The 17,995-nt window shown below is 32.6% G+C and overlaps 3 protein-coding genes across 3 annotated transcripts; all 3 read right to left on the bottom strand.

The window, feature by feature from the left end:
- Positions 1-2,701, bottom strand: LOC106329189 (flavonol synthase/flavanone 3-hydroxylase-like). The gene is made up of 3 exons (XM_013767801.1): positions 2,003-2,701; positions 1,321-1,651; positions 1-374 (listed from the first exon to the last, which is right to left on the bottom strand). The coding sequence occupies exons 1-3, from the start codon at positions 2,539-2,541 to the stop codon at positions 126-128; spliced, it is 1,119 nt and encodes a 372-aa protein (XP_013623255.1). The 5' UTR covers positions 2,542-2,701; the 3' UTR covers positions 1-125.
- Positions 2,702-6,042: 3,341 nt separating this feature from the next.
- On the bottom strand, positions 6,043-7,727 carry LOC106329613. Its single transcript, XM_013768302.1, has 3 exons — positions 6,887-7,727; positions 6,681-6,794; positions 6,043-6,623 (listed from the first exon to the last, which is right to left on the bottom strand). Exons 1-3 carry the CDS (start codon positions 7,725-7,727, stop codon positions 6,043-6,045), a joined length of 1,536 nt encoding a protein of 511 aa, XP_013623756.1.
- Positions 7,728-14,248: 6,521 nt separating this feature from the next.
- LOC106329612 (putative F-box protein At3g22650) lies at positions 14,249-15,268 on the bottom strand. The gene has a single exon (XM_013768300.1). It carries the CDS (start codon positions 15,266-15,268, stop codon positions 14,249-14,251), a length of 1,020 nt encoding a protein of 339 aa, XP_013623754.1.
- Between the last annotated feature and the right edge of the window lie 2,727 nt (positions 15,269-17,995).

The following is a 17,995-nucleotide window of genomic DNA, read 5'->3' as shown; positions in this document are numbered from 1 at the left end:
TATCTCATTCAATATTTATTTACTCGAAGGTAAATCAGATCCTGAAAGATTTTACACATACAAGTCAGATATAAATCATGAAACAAACCAAAACATCTAATTTTCTTTATAGGAAGAGAAAACAATTAACGAGGAGAAACATGAGACTCAACATGAGATTTGCCTTGTGGACCTTGAGTTCTGATAAAGAGTCTATATTGATCAAAGGTCATTGGAGGATATAAAGGAGGATTATGAGTGGATACAAGTTCTTGTAATGGTTGGATTGGTATATCGCTTTTAGGATTGTAGAAGAAAGCAAGCGAAACTCTCTCTTTCTCCGAGTTCACTATCACTCTATGCTCCACACTCTTGTATGCTGAGTTGCTTAGTATCTGCATTTTATCATGGCACACACATAAGTTATAATTCTAAGATTCATAACAGTTTAGAAAATAAGATTAAAAGTGACCGGTTTAGAATATAAGATTAAAAGAATCTTTTGAAAAGTTGCCGGTTAGTTATACATTGAATGCAACATGGGCAAAGGCCAAACAACACATGTGCGCAGTGAAGGATTATGGTTGTACTGTTGTTTCGTATCAAAACAGGGACACCCCCACCCAATTTTTTCGAAACAATTATAATTGAGTATTACTTTATTTGTGAAACTGTCGTTTTATACAAAAACAGGTTGACATAGATCTAAAAGGACGTAAATTCTGTTGTTGGAATTGACATAATAATTATAATGATATTTTCTTTTGAATATTCAAAAAGGTATTTTGGCACCAAGTAGTTACTGTTTATCATACTTGCATTTTAAACATGTGTAAAACATGGAACTATAGCTTAGATATTCTTCGTTCGTTGTCAAATAACTAATTCGGCATTTGTCCTTTTATTAATAGCTTAGATTTTTTTTTCAAAAAAAAACAAGGAGAATAATCTGTTTCTTTAAAAATATTTAGTGTATAAACATGTAATTACAGTTTGTAGGATATTCAGTAATAGTATGTGATTTATCTACTATTTTAACTAATTTTACTTTATTTCCTATTTTTTCTTTTTATATTGTATAACTATCGTATTTTATTCCATTCAAATATTAGTTATTCGTGATTCATAAAGAACATGTAATGAATTTTTTTTACTTAGTTAGCATTTTTTGTAGTTTTTTGGTTATGAATAATTCGAATATATAGTAGATGAATGAAAAAAAGATATGGAAATTGTCTCTATATATTAATAATTTCGAGTATTTCATCATTTAAAACATTTATTTATATACGTTTTAAAAATAAATTGATATAAATTCTGAAAAGAAAATTAATTAATTACCTGAATTTGATCACCGATATTAACGATGAACGCATGAGGATGAGGCTTGACGGTGATCCACATGTCATTTTTACGGACTTGAAGACCGAAGACTTGATCGTCCGGTAACAGAATGGTCATACCGCCAGGATCGGAGTGGGAAGAGAGACCTAGAGCCAGCTCTGGTCGAGGGCATTTTGGATAATAATTAACTCTCAAACACGCTCCTATGTTTTCACCTCCAAACGCATCTTGAAACTTTTCCTCCTTTAATCCTAAGTTTAACGATAAAACCTTCATGATTCTCCCGCATAGGTTCACTACTTCCTTGCCATACTCATCGATCACTTCTCTATTTAAAAAAAATATAAAATAATTAAAAATCTATGAATCAAGTTCCAAAATTGTACTTTTTGTTTTTGTCTATATTTTTTTTCTTTTGGTGATTCCAACGAAACTTATTAGTACAACATTCTATGGTAAACAAAGAGATTCTCTTCACACTCCCCAATAAAATGAAAATACTATTTCCCAAGTTCGTACCGTTTGTTCCCTACATTTTAACGGTTAAGAAAAAACAATCTACTTTTTGGTAAAATGGGTCTTCTTTCTAGACTCTCAAAAAAGTAAAAGTAAGAAGTACAAAAATTAAGAAAATTCATAATAAGGTTATAAGAAAAATATTAAAGAAGAGAGGATGGACCTAATGGTGGGAGGAAAAGAAGGCCACTTGTTGAAGTCTTTCAAATGAGGAGGAAGAAGATGGAGAAAGTAATAATCACTCCAGTCAAGAATGGCTCCTTTCTCAACTCCTAGTCTGCTTCCATATCCTTCATAGGTTTTTGGTGAGTTTCTATGAGTCTCCTTCTCATTAACCGGCAAGTGGAAAAACTCTCTCCAATTCTCCCTAGCCGCGTCCATCAGCTCTGGCCTCACACCATGGTTCAACACCTGGAAGAATCCCCACTCACGGCAAGCCTCCGATATCTGAGCCATGATGGCCTCGTCTGGCGACCCGTCTTCCAAGAAGAGTCCTTCAAGGTCAATGATTGGTATGTTGGTCGCGGCAGGAGCCTCCTCTATCGTGGTGGGACGTTGAGATGCTGGTTTGATGTAGCGGTCGGGGAGAGAGGAGAGGTTGCTCTCGGCTAAGGACTGGACTCTTACGATTGGCTCAGGCCACTCATCCATCGTGGACCCTTTCCTTGTCTCGATATTCACTTCCTTCTTGTTCTTGGTCATATTCTTTGTTTTTATGTATTGATATTGCTCTTGCTCTATGTGAGAAGTTTTAGAGAGAAGAGGATTTGTGATAAATAAATAATAAAAAATGATCGGTGGAAGGAGTTTATAAGAAGGTAAATTGTGGTGGAGGAGAATCCAGAAATCGGCTCAAGAAGATGAAAGAAATCTCTCTTTCTTTATTCATGAAACGTGTTAAAATTATTATTATTATTTTTTTGGGACACAAGGACAAAAATATATCATGTCGACAAGTGAAACTATGAATTACTTTCAGTTTATGGCAATCTTTTAGTAAATATATTTACCTTTATTAGATGACTAAATGTTGACAATGGTGACCGGTTCGCTGTTTCTTGGTCGCTTCGGTCTATAGTCTGGACCATTTCGATGGGGTTAGGATATTCGGTTATAAAAAAAAAGAGGCTAAGGCCTTGATTGGTAAAGCACTAGCATTAACAGTAGCAGTATGCTGCAGGAGCTGTATGCTTTTGCTAAACTGTTTAATAGAATGATTGATAGAGCAGTATGAATATGCTATTTAAAATTATTATAAAAATTAATATATAATATATTTATTTTTAATGAATATATTTCTAATAGATATTTTAAAAATTTTGATATTTTTAATTGTATAATATATAATATAGATATATTTTTAATGTGTGTGATATGGTTATTTTATGGAAATGATAATTATCTTTGTGATAAAGAAATGGGGATGGACATAAAATGGAGAAGGTCAATTCTCTCAAATAGCTTATTTTAAGTTTTTGTTACAAAAATACTTTTCAAGAAAGAAAAAAATTGTCAAAATAGTTCATTTTATTTTGAAAATTTTTATATTTATTTTTTACTTTTTAAAATTTGAAACTCTATCCATAAAACTTCACCCTTAACTTTAAACCTTAAGTGTATATTAGTTCATTCTAGGGTAAAATACATTTTTACTCTTTAATAAAATTTATTTTGGTTATTTTCTTCAACAAATGTTATTTTTGTGACAAAAACTTAAAAAAAAACTATCATAGGGAATTTCTCAATGAAGAATTACGGGGATGGTCGATAGAAACTAAAGTTTTCTAAAGTTTACAGTATATATCTAACCAGTTCTGTCATCAATCATGATTTAAGAGCCATAAACAAATCTCATTATCTATAATTCGTACAATAATTTGTGTTTTTTTCTCTTGATAAAATACAATTGTTTGTTGTTTGTCTTATTTGTCATTGACCTACGTTATATCGTATCTAAATTTCAGATGTGACTGATACAAAATATTAGATTACAAATTCTAATGTGAATTGTTTTCCTTTTCTAACAATTATTATAAGTATTTAGATACTTTATGCCTTTCCACTGTAGATGCAAAAACTTTTAAAATGTGTATGATATCTTTCCTTAATGTATATCCTTAATGTATATGATATCTTTCTAAATTTGAGTTTAAAAAAACTTTCTTGAATAAGTATAATATCTTCCTAAAGTAAGAAATATATTCATAAGATTTAGAATTTTTCATAAATGTGTATTTAAAATACATTCTTAAATATAGAAGATTTTCATGAATATATATTTACTAAACTTGAATTATATGATATATTTCTAAATTTGATATCTTTCTATAGTATATGAATATGTATTAACTATAGTATATGATATCTTTCTAAATTTGAGTTTAAGAAAACTTTCTTGAATAAGTATAATATCTTCCTAAATTAAGAAATATATTGATACATATGTATAATATCTTCATAAGATTTAGAATTGTTTTTAATAAATGTGCATTTAAAATAAATTCTTAAATATTAAAGATTTTCATGAATATATATTCACTAAATTTGAATTATATGCATATTCAGTTAGATATTTTTTAATGTATATAACATCTTCCTAAAATTTTCGGAAGACATTTTTTTTTTTGAAATAAATTTAACTGCAGAGTTCTGATGGGATATGGTGCATTAGTGCTGGTATGATCGCACCCAAAGTTTTCGGAAGACATTCAATATATTATATATTAACTAATATTCTATTAAATATGCATATATACAGTAGAACATCTATAAATTATAATGTTGGGACTTTGAAATTTATTAATTTATAGAGATATTAATTTATAAAAGTTTCTTTATTTAGATTTTTTTTATTTTAAAATATATTTATTGTAAGATAAGAAAAGTATTTGATTTTAGTGTATAAACATTAATTATTCTTTTTAAAATTTTGACATTTATATTAATTATATTATATTATTTGGTGTATATAATATATATTGCATGGAATTAAATATGGTTTTAGATATAATATTACTAAATCTCATCAAAAATATATTAAGTGTTAAAAAAATATAAAGATAATTATATTGTGAATATAAAACAAAAAAAGTATAATAATAGGTTCTTACTTATATAAAATATGTATACATATCAATTTTTAATTTTTAATTTCAATGGCCCATATATTTACATAGAATTTTCTAAAAAATATTTTGTTATTATTTTATCTATTTATGTCAAATTTTAAGCTGATCCACGTTGGGACCGACAAAATTTATTAATTTATAGAAATTATTAATTTATCGAGTATTAATTTATACACGTTCTATTGTAAATCAACTACAAAAATATGTCATACACATTTAGAAAGAACTTCTTAAATATTTATTCAAGTTACATTCAAGAAGTCTGTTTACACATCATGAATTCAGGGAAAAATTTTGAAAATATTTTTGATTTTATTATTTACAAATGTTTAATATTTATTTTTTATATATTTAATAAATAATTAACTAAGATTATAAATACGTAAAATTATCTTTTATCCCTTCGATAAAACTTATTTTAAACATTTAGAATTTTATGGACTATTTAGAGAACAGAAAACTAAAAAAAAAAAACTATTTAAGAAATTTATCTTAGAAAACTGATGAAAAAAATAAAAAAAATATTAGAAAACTAATATTATTGAAAAAACTTATATTGTTTAATATAATACCACGTGCGCTATTAATCTATATGTAGGATGATGTCATCAATGATGTAATGCTTTTAAAAGATAAAACGCTGAATAAAAGTCTTGTAGAATTCTTGGATGATATATCCTCTTTAAGAAACTTCACAGATACATGGTTTTTAGTCCAGTCCATGACTCCATGCTAAATTTAAAATTCGATCCATAACTACATGGGTTTTAGGTTTTGACGATCGCTCTTCAGTTTAGTTAAAGTGATTAATATTAGACCAAACCAACTTTGTAACCAATATTGTAAAATAGCATTATACCTAGTCGACTCGAGATCAAACCTAAAGTTTCGTTTCCTTTGAGATAAAAACTTTCACAGCTTAAACAAGTTTTATTTGCGAATGTTACTAAGCTTTAGGGTTTTCTGATAATGCTTTACTTTCGTTAACCTTCAAAGGAGGAGATCCGAGTCAATATAAAAGACTCAAGAAGGATCTAGATACAAAGACTAACAGCTGTAAAGATAAAGGTACGTGCTAGCTAACACTAGACGTTAAGAGAGGAGCAAAGGAGTTGTGGATAAGGCGCAGCTGTGTTGAGATCGTACCGAGCTCCTCTGTTCTACAAGACGACAAAACCATTTGTAATGAAGATGACCGTTGATGAAGATGAACTTCCTCATTCGTAATGTGCTGGGCCTTCTGGGCCTTTACACTAACATCCCCCCTCAAACTTTGCGTGGGAGTTTCTTCAACACCATGTTTGCTTCTCAAGCTTATAAACGCTTTTCTCGGTAACGCTTTGGTAAAGATGTCTGCTATCTGAAGCTCAGCTGGAATATGTTGTGTTTCAATCAAGCCCAGAGCCACTTGTTCTCTTATATAATGCCAGTCTCGATCAAAGTGCTTCGATTTCTTATGCAGAACAGGGTTCGTGGTAAGATAAACAGCTGAGAGGTTATCACAAAGCATCAACGTGGCAGAGTCTTGAGAGATGTTTAGATCACGCAACAGTTGAGATATCCAAGTCACTTCCTGAGCTGTTTCTGCCAAGGCTCTATATTCAGCCTCCGTGGATGAACGAGACACCGAGTCCTGTCTTTTAGCTGACCAAGAGACTAGATTGGATCCCAGTATTGTACAAAAACCTGTAGTGAATCTCTTCGTCTCCTAACAGCCTCCCCAGTCACTGTCACAATACGCCATGAGTGTCATATTGTCATTCTTCTTGATGTGCAGGTCATACCTCAGTGTTCCCTTCAAGTATCTGAGTATTCGCTTCAACAACGCTGAGGCAGAGGAGTAGGCATTGGATTACAGTCAGTCATTGATGTCGCATGGAGTATCTCGTTTACATAGGCTTGTTGATGCAGATACTGACCTTCTGAGTGCGTCTCCATCTCTATGCCCAAAACATATGAAGGTCTTCCCATGTCTTTCATAGAGAAACGATTAGACAAAGATTTCACCAACTCTTCAAGAAGACTCTCTTCACTACCCGTGAGAAGAATATCATCGACATAGAGTAGAAGCACCATGAATCTGTCATGTAGATTGTAAGTAAATAAAGATGGATCAGACGTGCTGCACACAAAACCAAAGTCAAGCAGATAGTTACTGAAGGTATCAAACCACGCTCTTGGCGCCTGCTTGAGACCATATAACGCTTTGGTGAGTTTACACACATAATCTGGTTTCTCAGGATCTACAAACCCTGTTGGTTGCTTCATATACACTGGCTCTTGCAGTTCTCCATGAAGAAATGCACTAGAAACGTCTAATTGTTTGATTGTCCAGGCTTTGGTTGTAGCAATATTCAGCATTAACCATATAGTTGCAGTGCACACCACCGGACTGAATGTCTCCAGGTAATCCAAGCCCTCTTCTTGTGCACATCCTTTTGCTACCAGTCTAGAACGAAGCTTCTTGACAGCACCATCAGGGTTCAGCTTCACTGTGTGCACCCATCTATTACTCAAGATGTTCATGTCTTCCGTAGGTGGAACCAATGTCCAAGTATTCAACATATGAATAATCCTCATCTCTTCAGACACATCATCATTCCACCCTGGATGTTTCATAGCTTCTGTAATATTTTTCGGAAGAGCAACCGAGTACTTCGGTGCAAGAAGAGCATACCTAGCATTAGGTTTATGCACACCTGCTTTAGCTCGAGTTTGCATTGGATGCACATTTACTGCTTGAGCTGGAGCGTTTTCCATCACTTGTTCTTCATTGATTATATTGTCATGAGGTGCATCAACTGGAGCTTGCACTTCAGGTGCTTCTGGAGCTGGAAAAACTTGAGAGCTTCCGTCTCCACAAGCTCTGGCTTTGTGACAAGTTGCCAAGCTTTCATTAATGAAGTGTCATATCTTGGCACCAGATGCTTGTACTGCTCTCTGAATGGATATAACTCTTCATAAAAAATCGCATGTCTTGTGATATACACCTTCCCAGTGGGAGGATAAAGACAACGATATCCCTTGTGTAGACTGCTATACCCAACAAACACACATTGAAGTGACTTAGGATCAAACTTATGAACTTGCAGAGCTCTCAAACATGGATAACAGGCAGAACCAAAGGCTCTTAAGGCTCTGTAACTTGGTTTCTTCTTGAACATCATCTCAAATGGACTCTCGTCGGAGGAGGAGACTCAACCGCACCATTAACAAACCCCAAAAGCTTCTGACTTGACAAGAGAGATTCAAACTGAGTCTTCCAGAGTAAGTAGTTGCTGTTTGTGAGCTTGAGAGTGACACAACTCAAGACATGAACTTTTCTCGGGAAGGGATAAGGATTCACCGGATCTGCAATACCTGTTAAGGTTTCGATGGCTCTGATACCATGCGAATGTTACTGAGCTTTAGGATTTTCTGAATAATGCTTTACTTTCGTTAACCTTCAAAGGAGGAGATCTGAGTCAATATAAAGGACTCAAGAAGGATCTGGATACAAAGACTAACAGCTGTAAAGATAAAGCTATGTGCTAGCTAACACTAGACGTTAAGAGAGGAGCAAAGGAGTTGTGGATAAGGCGCAGCTGTATTGAGACCGTACCGAGCTCCTCTGCTCTACAAGACGACAAAACCATTCGTAATAAAAATGACCGTTGATGAAGATGAACTTCCTCATTCGTAATGGGCTAGGCCTTATGGGCCTTTACACTAACATTATTATGTGTATAATTTCTTTAAATATACTTAACTTCTGTATGGCTGGAGCTTGAATACAAACTACTAGTAGAGCTATAGACCGAGTTACACTAATATATTATTCAGAGACAGGTTTCGAAGATTTGTTTATGTAATTGATTACACTAATATTTGTTTACGTAGGTCAAATGTTATCTACTATCAATAATATCATCAAGTGATATGATTCATTAGGATCGAAAAGGTGAATGCATCACAATGAAAAGAAAGTTATATTGGCAATGGATTTGGATAACAGTTTAAGTACTAGCTTCTTTAACAAAAAAAATGGTACAAGCTTTTTTTTTTTTTTTTTTTACCAACAATGGTACAAGCTTACGAACCATTGAATATATCCTTGGTCGTGAAAATTGATTTTGAAATTTCCATTACGTTGAAAAAACTATCACTCAATCGCTGGCCACTCTGTCAGACCAGGCTCGCTATGAGATTTAATTTGCTATAATATCCATTGTGATAATTGAACCGCCACGTTTGTAGACCTCCACATTTAAACATGTGGGTTCATTTTTGTCTATCTATAGATGTTCAATTTATTGAAAGAAGATTTTCTGTTAACTCTATCTATAGCTTTCGTGGTTTAATTTATTAACGTGTTACAAAAAAAAAATTGATTAACAGAATTATACGGTAATGTAAAATTGCAAGTCATCAGTCTATTTTAATGTTATAGTTGATCAAATCAAGTTTTGAACGTCCTCCATATACATCATTATATAAGTGTTACAGTTATGATGGCATTTTCTTATAATATTTATAGTAGGGGTGGACAAAATATCAGTAAAATTTGATTCGATCTGTTATTCGTTTCGATTCGATCCGAAAAATCCGGATATCCGTAGTTTTACAAATCAAAGCAAATACTAAAATTCAATATCCGTCAAAGACGAAGCAAATCACGAATACTAATTATTTTGAAACGGATATCCGATCCGATCCGTGATATACATATGCATGTACATTTATATATAAAATTATATATAACTTTATATCTCTATATAAATTTTTACTATTTTTATCCACTACATTAATTATTTGGTTATTAAATTCTAAAAGTATGTAGTTTTAATATAATTTTTAGTGAAATATTATTATTTTATATTAAAATTTTCCTCTCTTTTTTTTAATGATTTTTTTATTATTTTTTAGCGGATTGACGGATCGAATTGGATATCCGAAAAAATATACTGATTTTTCCAGATATCCGTAACACCGAATATCCGGAAGTTTACGGATCGAATCGAATCGAAAAATCGATTATCCGTGCGGACCAGATCAGATCACAGATATCCTTAAAATTCCAGAAATCCGCTCCCTGCTCACCCCACACGACAGTGTTTGTTGACAAAACATGGTTATTGGCCAGGAGAACGATCTTAATTTTTTAAAAGATATTTTTTTAGTGATCTCACATATATCTAAACAATTATGAAGTTGACTGCACTATGGTGAGGCTGAATGTTCTTCGTACGTTTTGTAAATGGTGAAAATAGTTGAAGCGCATCGAACATCATGATAAATCTTGAGATTTGGAAATAAAATCTTCGAGTTGCTTTTAAATTGTCGCCATTCTGTACATTCTAGGTATGTGTAGATATGTAGGAAGGAAACCCCACGTTGAGAGTAGTGGATCACATGCTTCTATTGAAAGTTGTTATCAAAGTATAATTGAATCTCTCCATATTTGGCTAAAGTCATCTCTTTCAATTCCACATATACCTTTTTTAATCAATAAAATAATTTTGTCTAAACAAAAGGAGAAAAGAACCCTAAACTCTGAAATGATAGACGACTAGTTTAATACATATTCATTTTGTTCTGATCTTTTGTTTTTCTCAAAGGATTTTTTTTCTGATATCAAAAATCGACAATTTTATAATGGAGTATATAATGATTTAATAATATTGTCTGGAGCTTTGAGATTTTATCACATGTTGACGGGGTCGGATAGGTTGGTTAACCTTATTATGTCTCATCTGTCATTCGCTATTGGTCGGAAGATGTGTATTTTGCTCACTCCCCGACATTCATGCTACATCATATAAAAATGTCAAACCTTTCGAAATGTGGTAAATTGAGAGCATTAGAATTGGATTCATTTTTATCCTCGAAAATTTTCTTCGGAATGAAGTAAAAAATGAAAGAACAGTTATTCTAATGGTTTGCTTCATTTCTTTTTTGAAATATTCTAAATATATTTCATCTCTACTTTATCATTAATTACTAATCAATCTTTATACTTTTTCATATTTACTAATTTTACCTAACTATTTTGTATCCAACACAATTATTATTTAATATACATTAAACATTATCATATAATAAATTTATAACATAACATGAATAAACAAACATAAAATATCATAGTTTGTAAAAAAGCACATATATATATTTTTTTATATAAGTGATTAACAAAAGTGTTTAGAAGTAAAAGATGAGATTATTTATTTTTGATTTTTTTTAATCCAGTTGAAAGTTCGTAAAAATGAATATTCATATGATCTTCGATATAAAAATCTGATTAGATAAAAATAATAGTCAAAATTTTGAAATTGATTGGATAATATTAACGTATATAATTTATTTTGGCAAAATATAAGAATAAGTAAAAGTTAAGGACTAGTTCACAATATAAAAGTTTATCTAAAAAAAATGAAGATATGCACAGTAAATCTTCAAATCTGAAGCAATACTGTTTACTGCTTCATTTTGAAGTAAAAAATAAAATAAGATTGAAGCAAATTTCACTTTAGAATGAAACAAAAAAGTGAAAATTGAAGTAGGGTTGGAGATGGTTGAGTGCATACATATGTGCCTCATTTATATGAAAAGTTATTCATCAGAACAATCATAATTCATCGTGAGACTTAAATTAACATTTAGGAATGTTGCTGTTTAATCCGTATTCCGTACTCTCTAACCCTTGCACACAAGTCCGCCACATCGAACAAGTTTTTCAATGGTAGAGAAACATTTTAGAAATTTTATAACGTTGCTCAAAAAAAAAAATTATTTCGAAAGTGGTAGAATGATTAAAGTGGTACATCACCAAAATTACTACTAATTTTAAATACTCCATAGTTAGATATTGATTGATTTATCATGAACGGAACCGAAAAAGTATAAAGCATAACTAAACAAATAAGGTCGAAGGAGAAGCCAAAAGAGAGTTATGTTATGTGAAAAAGATGAGGTTGCAAGCCTAAAAGAAGGTTAAAGAGATGAGTTTGCGCCTAACAACGACGAACGAATGAGTTTACAATTAAATATAATTTTCCAAAAAAGATTTGGTGTTGTTTAGCTGTTCGTCAACTTCTACATATACATTTTAAAAGATAGCGGAAACTGAATAGTTTGGTACGTTTGAGATACAATCACATTTATCACGTGCTTAAAATAGAGGGAGACAAGTTGTGGTAGAGATGGGCTCACTTTGATGTAACGAACCGCCGTGTTGCTAGAGATGTCGGTAAGTGTTGCATTCGCAAGTCTTATCATGTGCCCTCGAATAACAAGGCGTTCACACTTTGATATTTTATAACAAAAATACAACAATAACATGTATTGTTAATTAAAAAACATGTATTAAAATTGTTTGTTTGTTTGTTTTCCCAACTTGCAATTCGTTGATTAAAATTCAAAATATACTAGTAGTCTAGTGCTAATCAAGAGGCAACACGAAACATAACTCCAAAAGTGGACGGAACAACAATATTATATGATTAAAACAAATTATACATTATCCGGAAATCTGTTATTAAATGAACTTAATCAAATCATCTTATGTACTTACATTTTGTCATATTATGTTCCTTAATATATTAATATGAATTTTTAAATAAAAAGAGCAATTAAAATTTATCAGATAGTTTTCGTAAATGTAGAATTAGTAGAAAGAGAAACCTAATAAATAGTATCTTCTCCGGTTTGAGAAAAACCAAAAAGAAATTCAATAATCAGATTCGGTTCAGTTATACTTATACCTAATCCAAAAGTTGATAGTTGCCTCCCCTTTACCGCCACTCTCTCATCTCTTCGGCCGTACGACCGTCTCTCCGCCGATCTTCCTCCGCTTTTCATTTTGGGCCTTAAGTTTTCCTTTTCTTAACGGGCCTAATAATTGCTGATCCACCAAACCGTGATGGCAAGCATTATCTGTTTCGGGATTCCCTTGTATCCAATTTATCTAGTTCCATTTTTCTGGACGTTATTAATCTCTCCGATAAGAAAAAAGAGAAATGAAATTAACTTGCTTAGATGAGAAGCTAGCTATAGAACTTAAACAACGCTATATAAACAAACCATAGAACCCTAAACAAACCGTAGAACCCTTGAGATCCGCGATAGCGTTGATAGCGTGCGAGTGAGTTCATGGAAAAAAGTCAGGTGGTAATTACAGGGTTAGTAAACAATGATTTCGACCCTTTAGAAAAATTAATGGACCGATCGCTGAAACGGAATGGGCCCACATGCCGAGAGAACGGGCGTGGGTGGCCCATTAGCTGTGGACGGTCGGAACGTTACAGAACATTCGAGCTCAAAGCTAATGCGGAAGATGTCGAGTTGCACTTGATGGAAGAAAGTAAAGGCTGGAGAACTAGTATCCCCAAGTCGATTAATGAACCGGTCAAGGAATGTAGTATCTGCTTTGAGGATCTATCCGACGTGGACGAGGAATCTATAGAGTTACATGATTGTTCTAATGTGTTTCATAAAGTTTGTCTTTTCCAGTGGATTTGGAGCAAAAGCTCTTGTCCTTTATGTCGTCATCCTATTTATTGTGGAAAACCAAAATCTTAGGGTTTTTCCTTTTTTCTTTGGAAGTGTCTATTTACTTAAATATGTGATTATTGTTTATTAATTTGTATTTTATCTCATTGGTTGAGTCTCTGGTATAAATACTCGACGAGTTCGCACTTTCCGTTTTGTTTCATTATTCTGATGATAATCTAACCATGAGATTACTATAAGAGAAAACAGAGAATCTATGTGAACCGAATTTTTTTAACTTCAAGTAGAAAACTCTAGTAGTTTAAGTTACCAAAATACAGAAAAATAATTTTGAAGATGAATCATGCAAAGAGTAAATAGATACTTCATTTTTGTTATAAGTATATGACTATATGCCGATGAGATGGATCTTTCAAGAGTAATAGATACGTCACTTATGTGTTAAGTATGATCGCAACCTCATATGGACATAACATAATTAAATGATTTAACAAGAACCAAACATGGCTCCAGTTTCATATTTTGTATTAGTTTTTTTTACTTTGCTAATTTAAAGTTAAAAAGAAATCAGAGACTACAATATTTCCAGCCTTGTTTTAAGGTTTACTATTCAATGAAAGTAACACCACCAAAGGAAGTGTGTCTGATAGAATTAGATGAACATAATAAGTTAACAACATGCATGAAAGATCGGGCAACCCTCAGAAGCGTCCTCTTACTCTGGAACCGGAACCAAACTTGGAACAAAAACACAGCAACGATTACGAAAGGAAGCCTGATCACACCGTATGTCGTCATGTCTCAACTTGTTTCTCGACCACACCCTCACCTATTTCGTAAACGTTGACGTATATATCTTTATTTTGGACATCTTCTTCCTCGCACCATAACATGATCCTATTGGTCTTGTGGATGAAGAACGTCGTATTGAAATACCCATGGAATATTATCGTGAGAAATGGGGGAGTCACATTAAAATACTTGCTCCACGAGGCAATCTCATCAGTCAGATTGTTTGTTACCCACAACTGAATCTTCCCATATTTATCTTTTGATAACAAAGAAAGACTATCTCCTCTGGAACCTGATAAAAGCCAATCATCATCACGATTTACAAAGGGAAGACAACATGTTTCTTCGAATATCTCTTTGGAGAAATCAAAACACTGGATGAAGAAGTCAGGTATGGATTTATCAGTATTCTTTCTATCAGAAAACCAATACATGTTTCCATCCATAGACACAGCTTTGTCACACGATGGACACCAATAATACGCACAAGAGTAATCAACACTTCTCCAGAGTTGAGTTTTGAAATCATATATCTCAACCTCTTCACATCCTGACATTTTACAAAACCTCAAGATCTTGTAGTTGTCTCGAGATACATTGTCGTATCCAAAACCGCATATATCCCAATACTCGCTGTAAGAACTCGAGGGTTTGATCCACTTGACTCGACTCAAAAACGGATTCCAAACTGCGAACTTTCTATCTTTATCATCAGATTTAAATTCACATAGCAATAATCCGTCGCAATGAGTCATTGAATAAATATAAGATGGACCTTGTAGACTTGAAAGGGATAAGGTCTCAAGATTGATGAATTGACACGACTTACGATCATGGACTCGGATGAGTCCTTCCCGGGAGAGATCCAAATGTTTGTAGATGAATCTCTTGTCATTTAAAAGAGCACACCATTGCTTGCATGTGGACTTGAATCGTACCAAAGATTCGACCGGAACCTTGTAAAGTATATTTTCTACCAAGTCAAAAGGCAGAAGCGACCAGGAAGGGTTTGAAGAAGCCATGGATAAAATCAGAAAATAGGTTTACACCTAAGAGAAAATTATCAAAACTTTGTTGTTCCTTTTGTATGAGCTAGTTGATTACTGACAGGAATTCAAATATCATTTTCTTTAAACAACAAAAGGTGGGTGTTAAATATTTATAGAAGGTGTTGTTCCATGCATCATTGATTTTAATTTATTTTCTATGAATTTTATAATTTATAAAATATAATTTATAAAATTAAATTTTAAATCTGATATCATTTAACGAATTTATATGTGTGGATTCTAAAAAACTCTATAAAATATCTTTGCTTTTATTTTTAATTATTTACTCATGGACTGATATAAAGTTTACTAATATTTTTGCTCAAATGATTATGACAAAAAGATTTTAAAAGTGAATAACACTGGATTTTTATTAAATATTTTGAAATCTTAATTAAATAAGACCATATTTTAAATTATATAACCAATGATTTAAAAAATATAATAAATTTCATAACATTAGATTTTTAAATATAATTTTGAATTATTATTTGAATAAAAATAAACTATTGTTAGATTTAAACTCTTTTAAAATTCATTATTGAATACAAAGCACTGAAGCAGTTCAAGATAAGTTCCTTCATGACTGCAGTTCGCTCTGTGCAGTATTAAACTATTAATTGCTTGAATCATAGTTTCGGGCATCAACCTGTTGTACTCATATGAAAATATTTTATCTTAAAATATTATGTTCTCTGATTGCTCAAAGACTAATATTAATTTGTGCTAATTTAATACCCAATAAAAATTAGAAGAACCAAAATCATGTTTTTTCACAAGGAAATTGTTATACTTGAAGGAAAAACGACACAATCAATTTTACTAATGGCACTAAGAGCATCCACAATGGTGGACTTGCTCTTTGAATCCTTGAGATTATTATAGTATTTTTTTTGTTTTTTTTTGTTTTTTTTTGTTTTTTGTTTGAATAGTTAAGGACTCCACACTATTTTGTGTGTCCAATGGTGTTCCTATTTTAGGAGTTCTTAGAAATTAAAAAAAATGTAAAAAGTTATCCGCCAAAACCAGCATTCATGTCTATCACATTCCTCACGCTAGACCAGTTTACAGCTAAACGTTCAAGATAGACATCAGATACAATCTCTAACCATTTCTCTGTATCTTTCTTCGATGTTTTTGTGTCAGCCGAAACACTTTGAGGCTTTACACTCACAAGCTGTTTATGCCATAGCTCAGGCCACTTCTGGACACCTCCACTCGGTAACTTCGAGATGCATTGGCGGAGAGGAGCATACCTAAGATTTAAAATTAAAAAAGGAGATGATAGAAGTGTACATACAAATATAGTTTTATGTGAATGTGATACGAGTTTTTTTATACCATGAAGCATTTACTTCCTCTTTAGAACAAAGAGGTGGTTATAGCAAGACTCTGAAGTTGGCTTTTGATATATCACGAGTCCTCTCCCCGAGGAGTCAACCGTCTTTGCCACAACCTTCCAGCAAATGGATTTAGTCAAAGAAACAATTGTTGCAAAAACAGAAACATAAAGAATCAAGATTCAAAGATCAATGATGAATTAAAAAAAAAAATCAAGAAACACGATTGTTTTCAAACCAGTCCATATCTTGCTCAATATGGCAGAGGATACGAGTGTTTACAAAACAAAACAGCACGTAGTTCCTTGCTTATCAATTACAAAAACCACTAAAAACATACTTTCGATCTTTCACTGATCATCTTGCTTCCTGTAACACACGAACACATGTCTTAATTAGTATCATCAATTAGCACTAAAAGATACCATTTTTAACAGACGATTTGAATTAAAGTTTCAAACTTTATTAAACAGAGGATTTGAATTAAAGGTTCGAACTTTACGATACCTGAGTCGAGCTTTAGAAAACTCCCAATAGCAACGAGCATAGTGTTGACCTAATCCAGCAAAAGCCCCAATTCTCGATGTGGCGGCTGCGACGGAACCTGAGGTGAGAACTCGATTGGGATCGGATGAGATCGCTAGCTTAGCAGTTGGTTCAGACGAGATCGATGGCTGGGAGAAGGTGTTGACGGCGCATAGTTCGCGGGACCAAGGGATCAGTCTAGAGTTGAGCGACGAAGAAGAAGAGAAAGATGATAGAGGAGCCATGGTGGGCGATGATGGGGCGAGCGAGGAGAGATTGAGAGAGGGCCAGGGAGGAGAGATAGAGAGAGCGAGGGAGAAAGAAGAGGGTAAGGAGACACGTGTATTAAGGGTTAAGTTCTTCCAATCCTTTTTGAAGGACTGATCCGTCGTTAGTTAAACCAAAATATTATTATTATATTTCATTAATCTTAAGGATTAATGCTAAGGATTCCTTAGGGACCGCCGTTGCGGATGGCCTAATATGCGTACTAGGGAACAATAATCGTAACAAAGGTACTGCCGAAGTTGAGACCTTGAACTTGGATTTGATATTTTCCACTGCTGCTTTAATGATCGATGGAGACAGTACGCTGAACCATTTTAAATACCATGAGAGACGTATTTTGCTTGAATATGTGATAATTATTTATTAATTTGTATTATATCTCATTGGTTGTTTTTAAGTATCTCCTTTTTATTAATTTGCATCTAACTATGAGATTATCAATACTATAAGAGAAAACAGAGAATCTATGTGAATCGAATTGTTTTTAAGAACTTCAAGCAGAAAACTCAAAGTAATTTAAGTTACCAAGAAAAAAAAAAGTAATTTT

The sequence above is a fragment of the Brassica oleracea genome, chromosome C3 (genome assembly GCF_000695525.1).
Source record: "Brassica oleracea var. oleracea cultivar TO1000 chromosome C3, BOL, whole genome shotgun sequence".
In the NCBI taxonomy this organism is placed as follows: domain Eukaryota; kingdom Viridiplantae; phylum Streptophyta; class Magnoliopsida; order Brassicales; family Brassicaceae; genus Brassica; species Brassica oleracea.
This window is presented reverse-complemented; position numbering and strand designations above follow the sequence as displayed.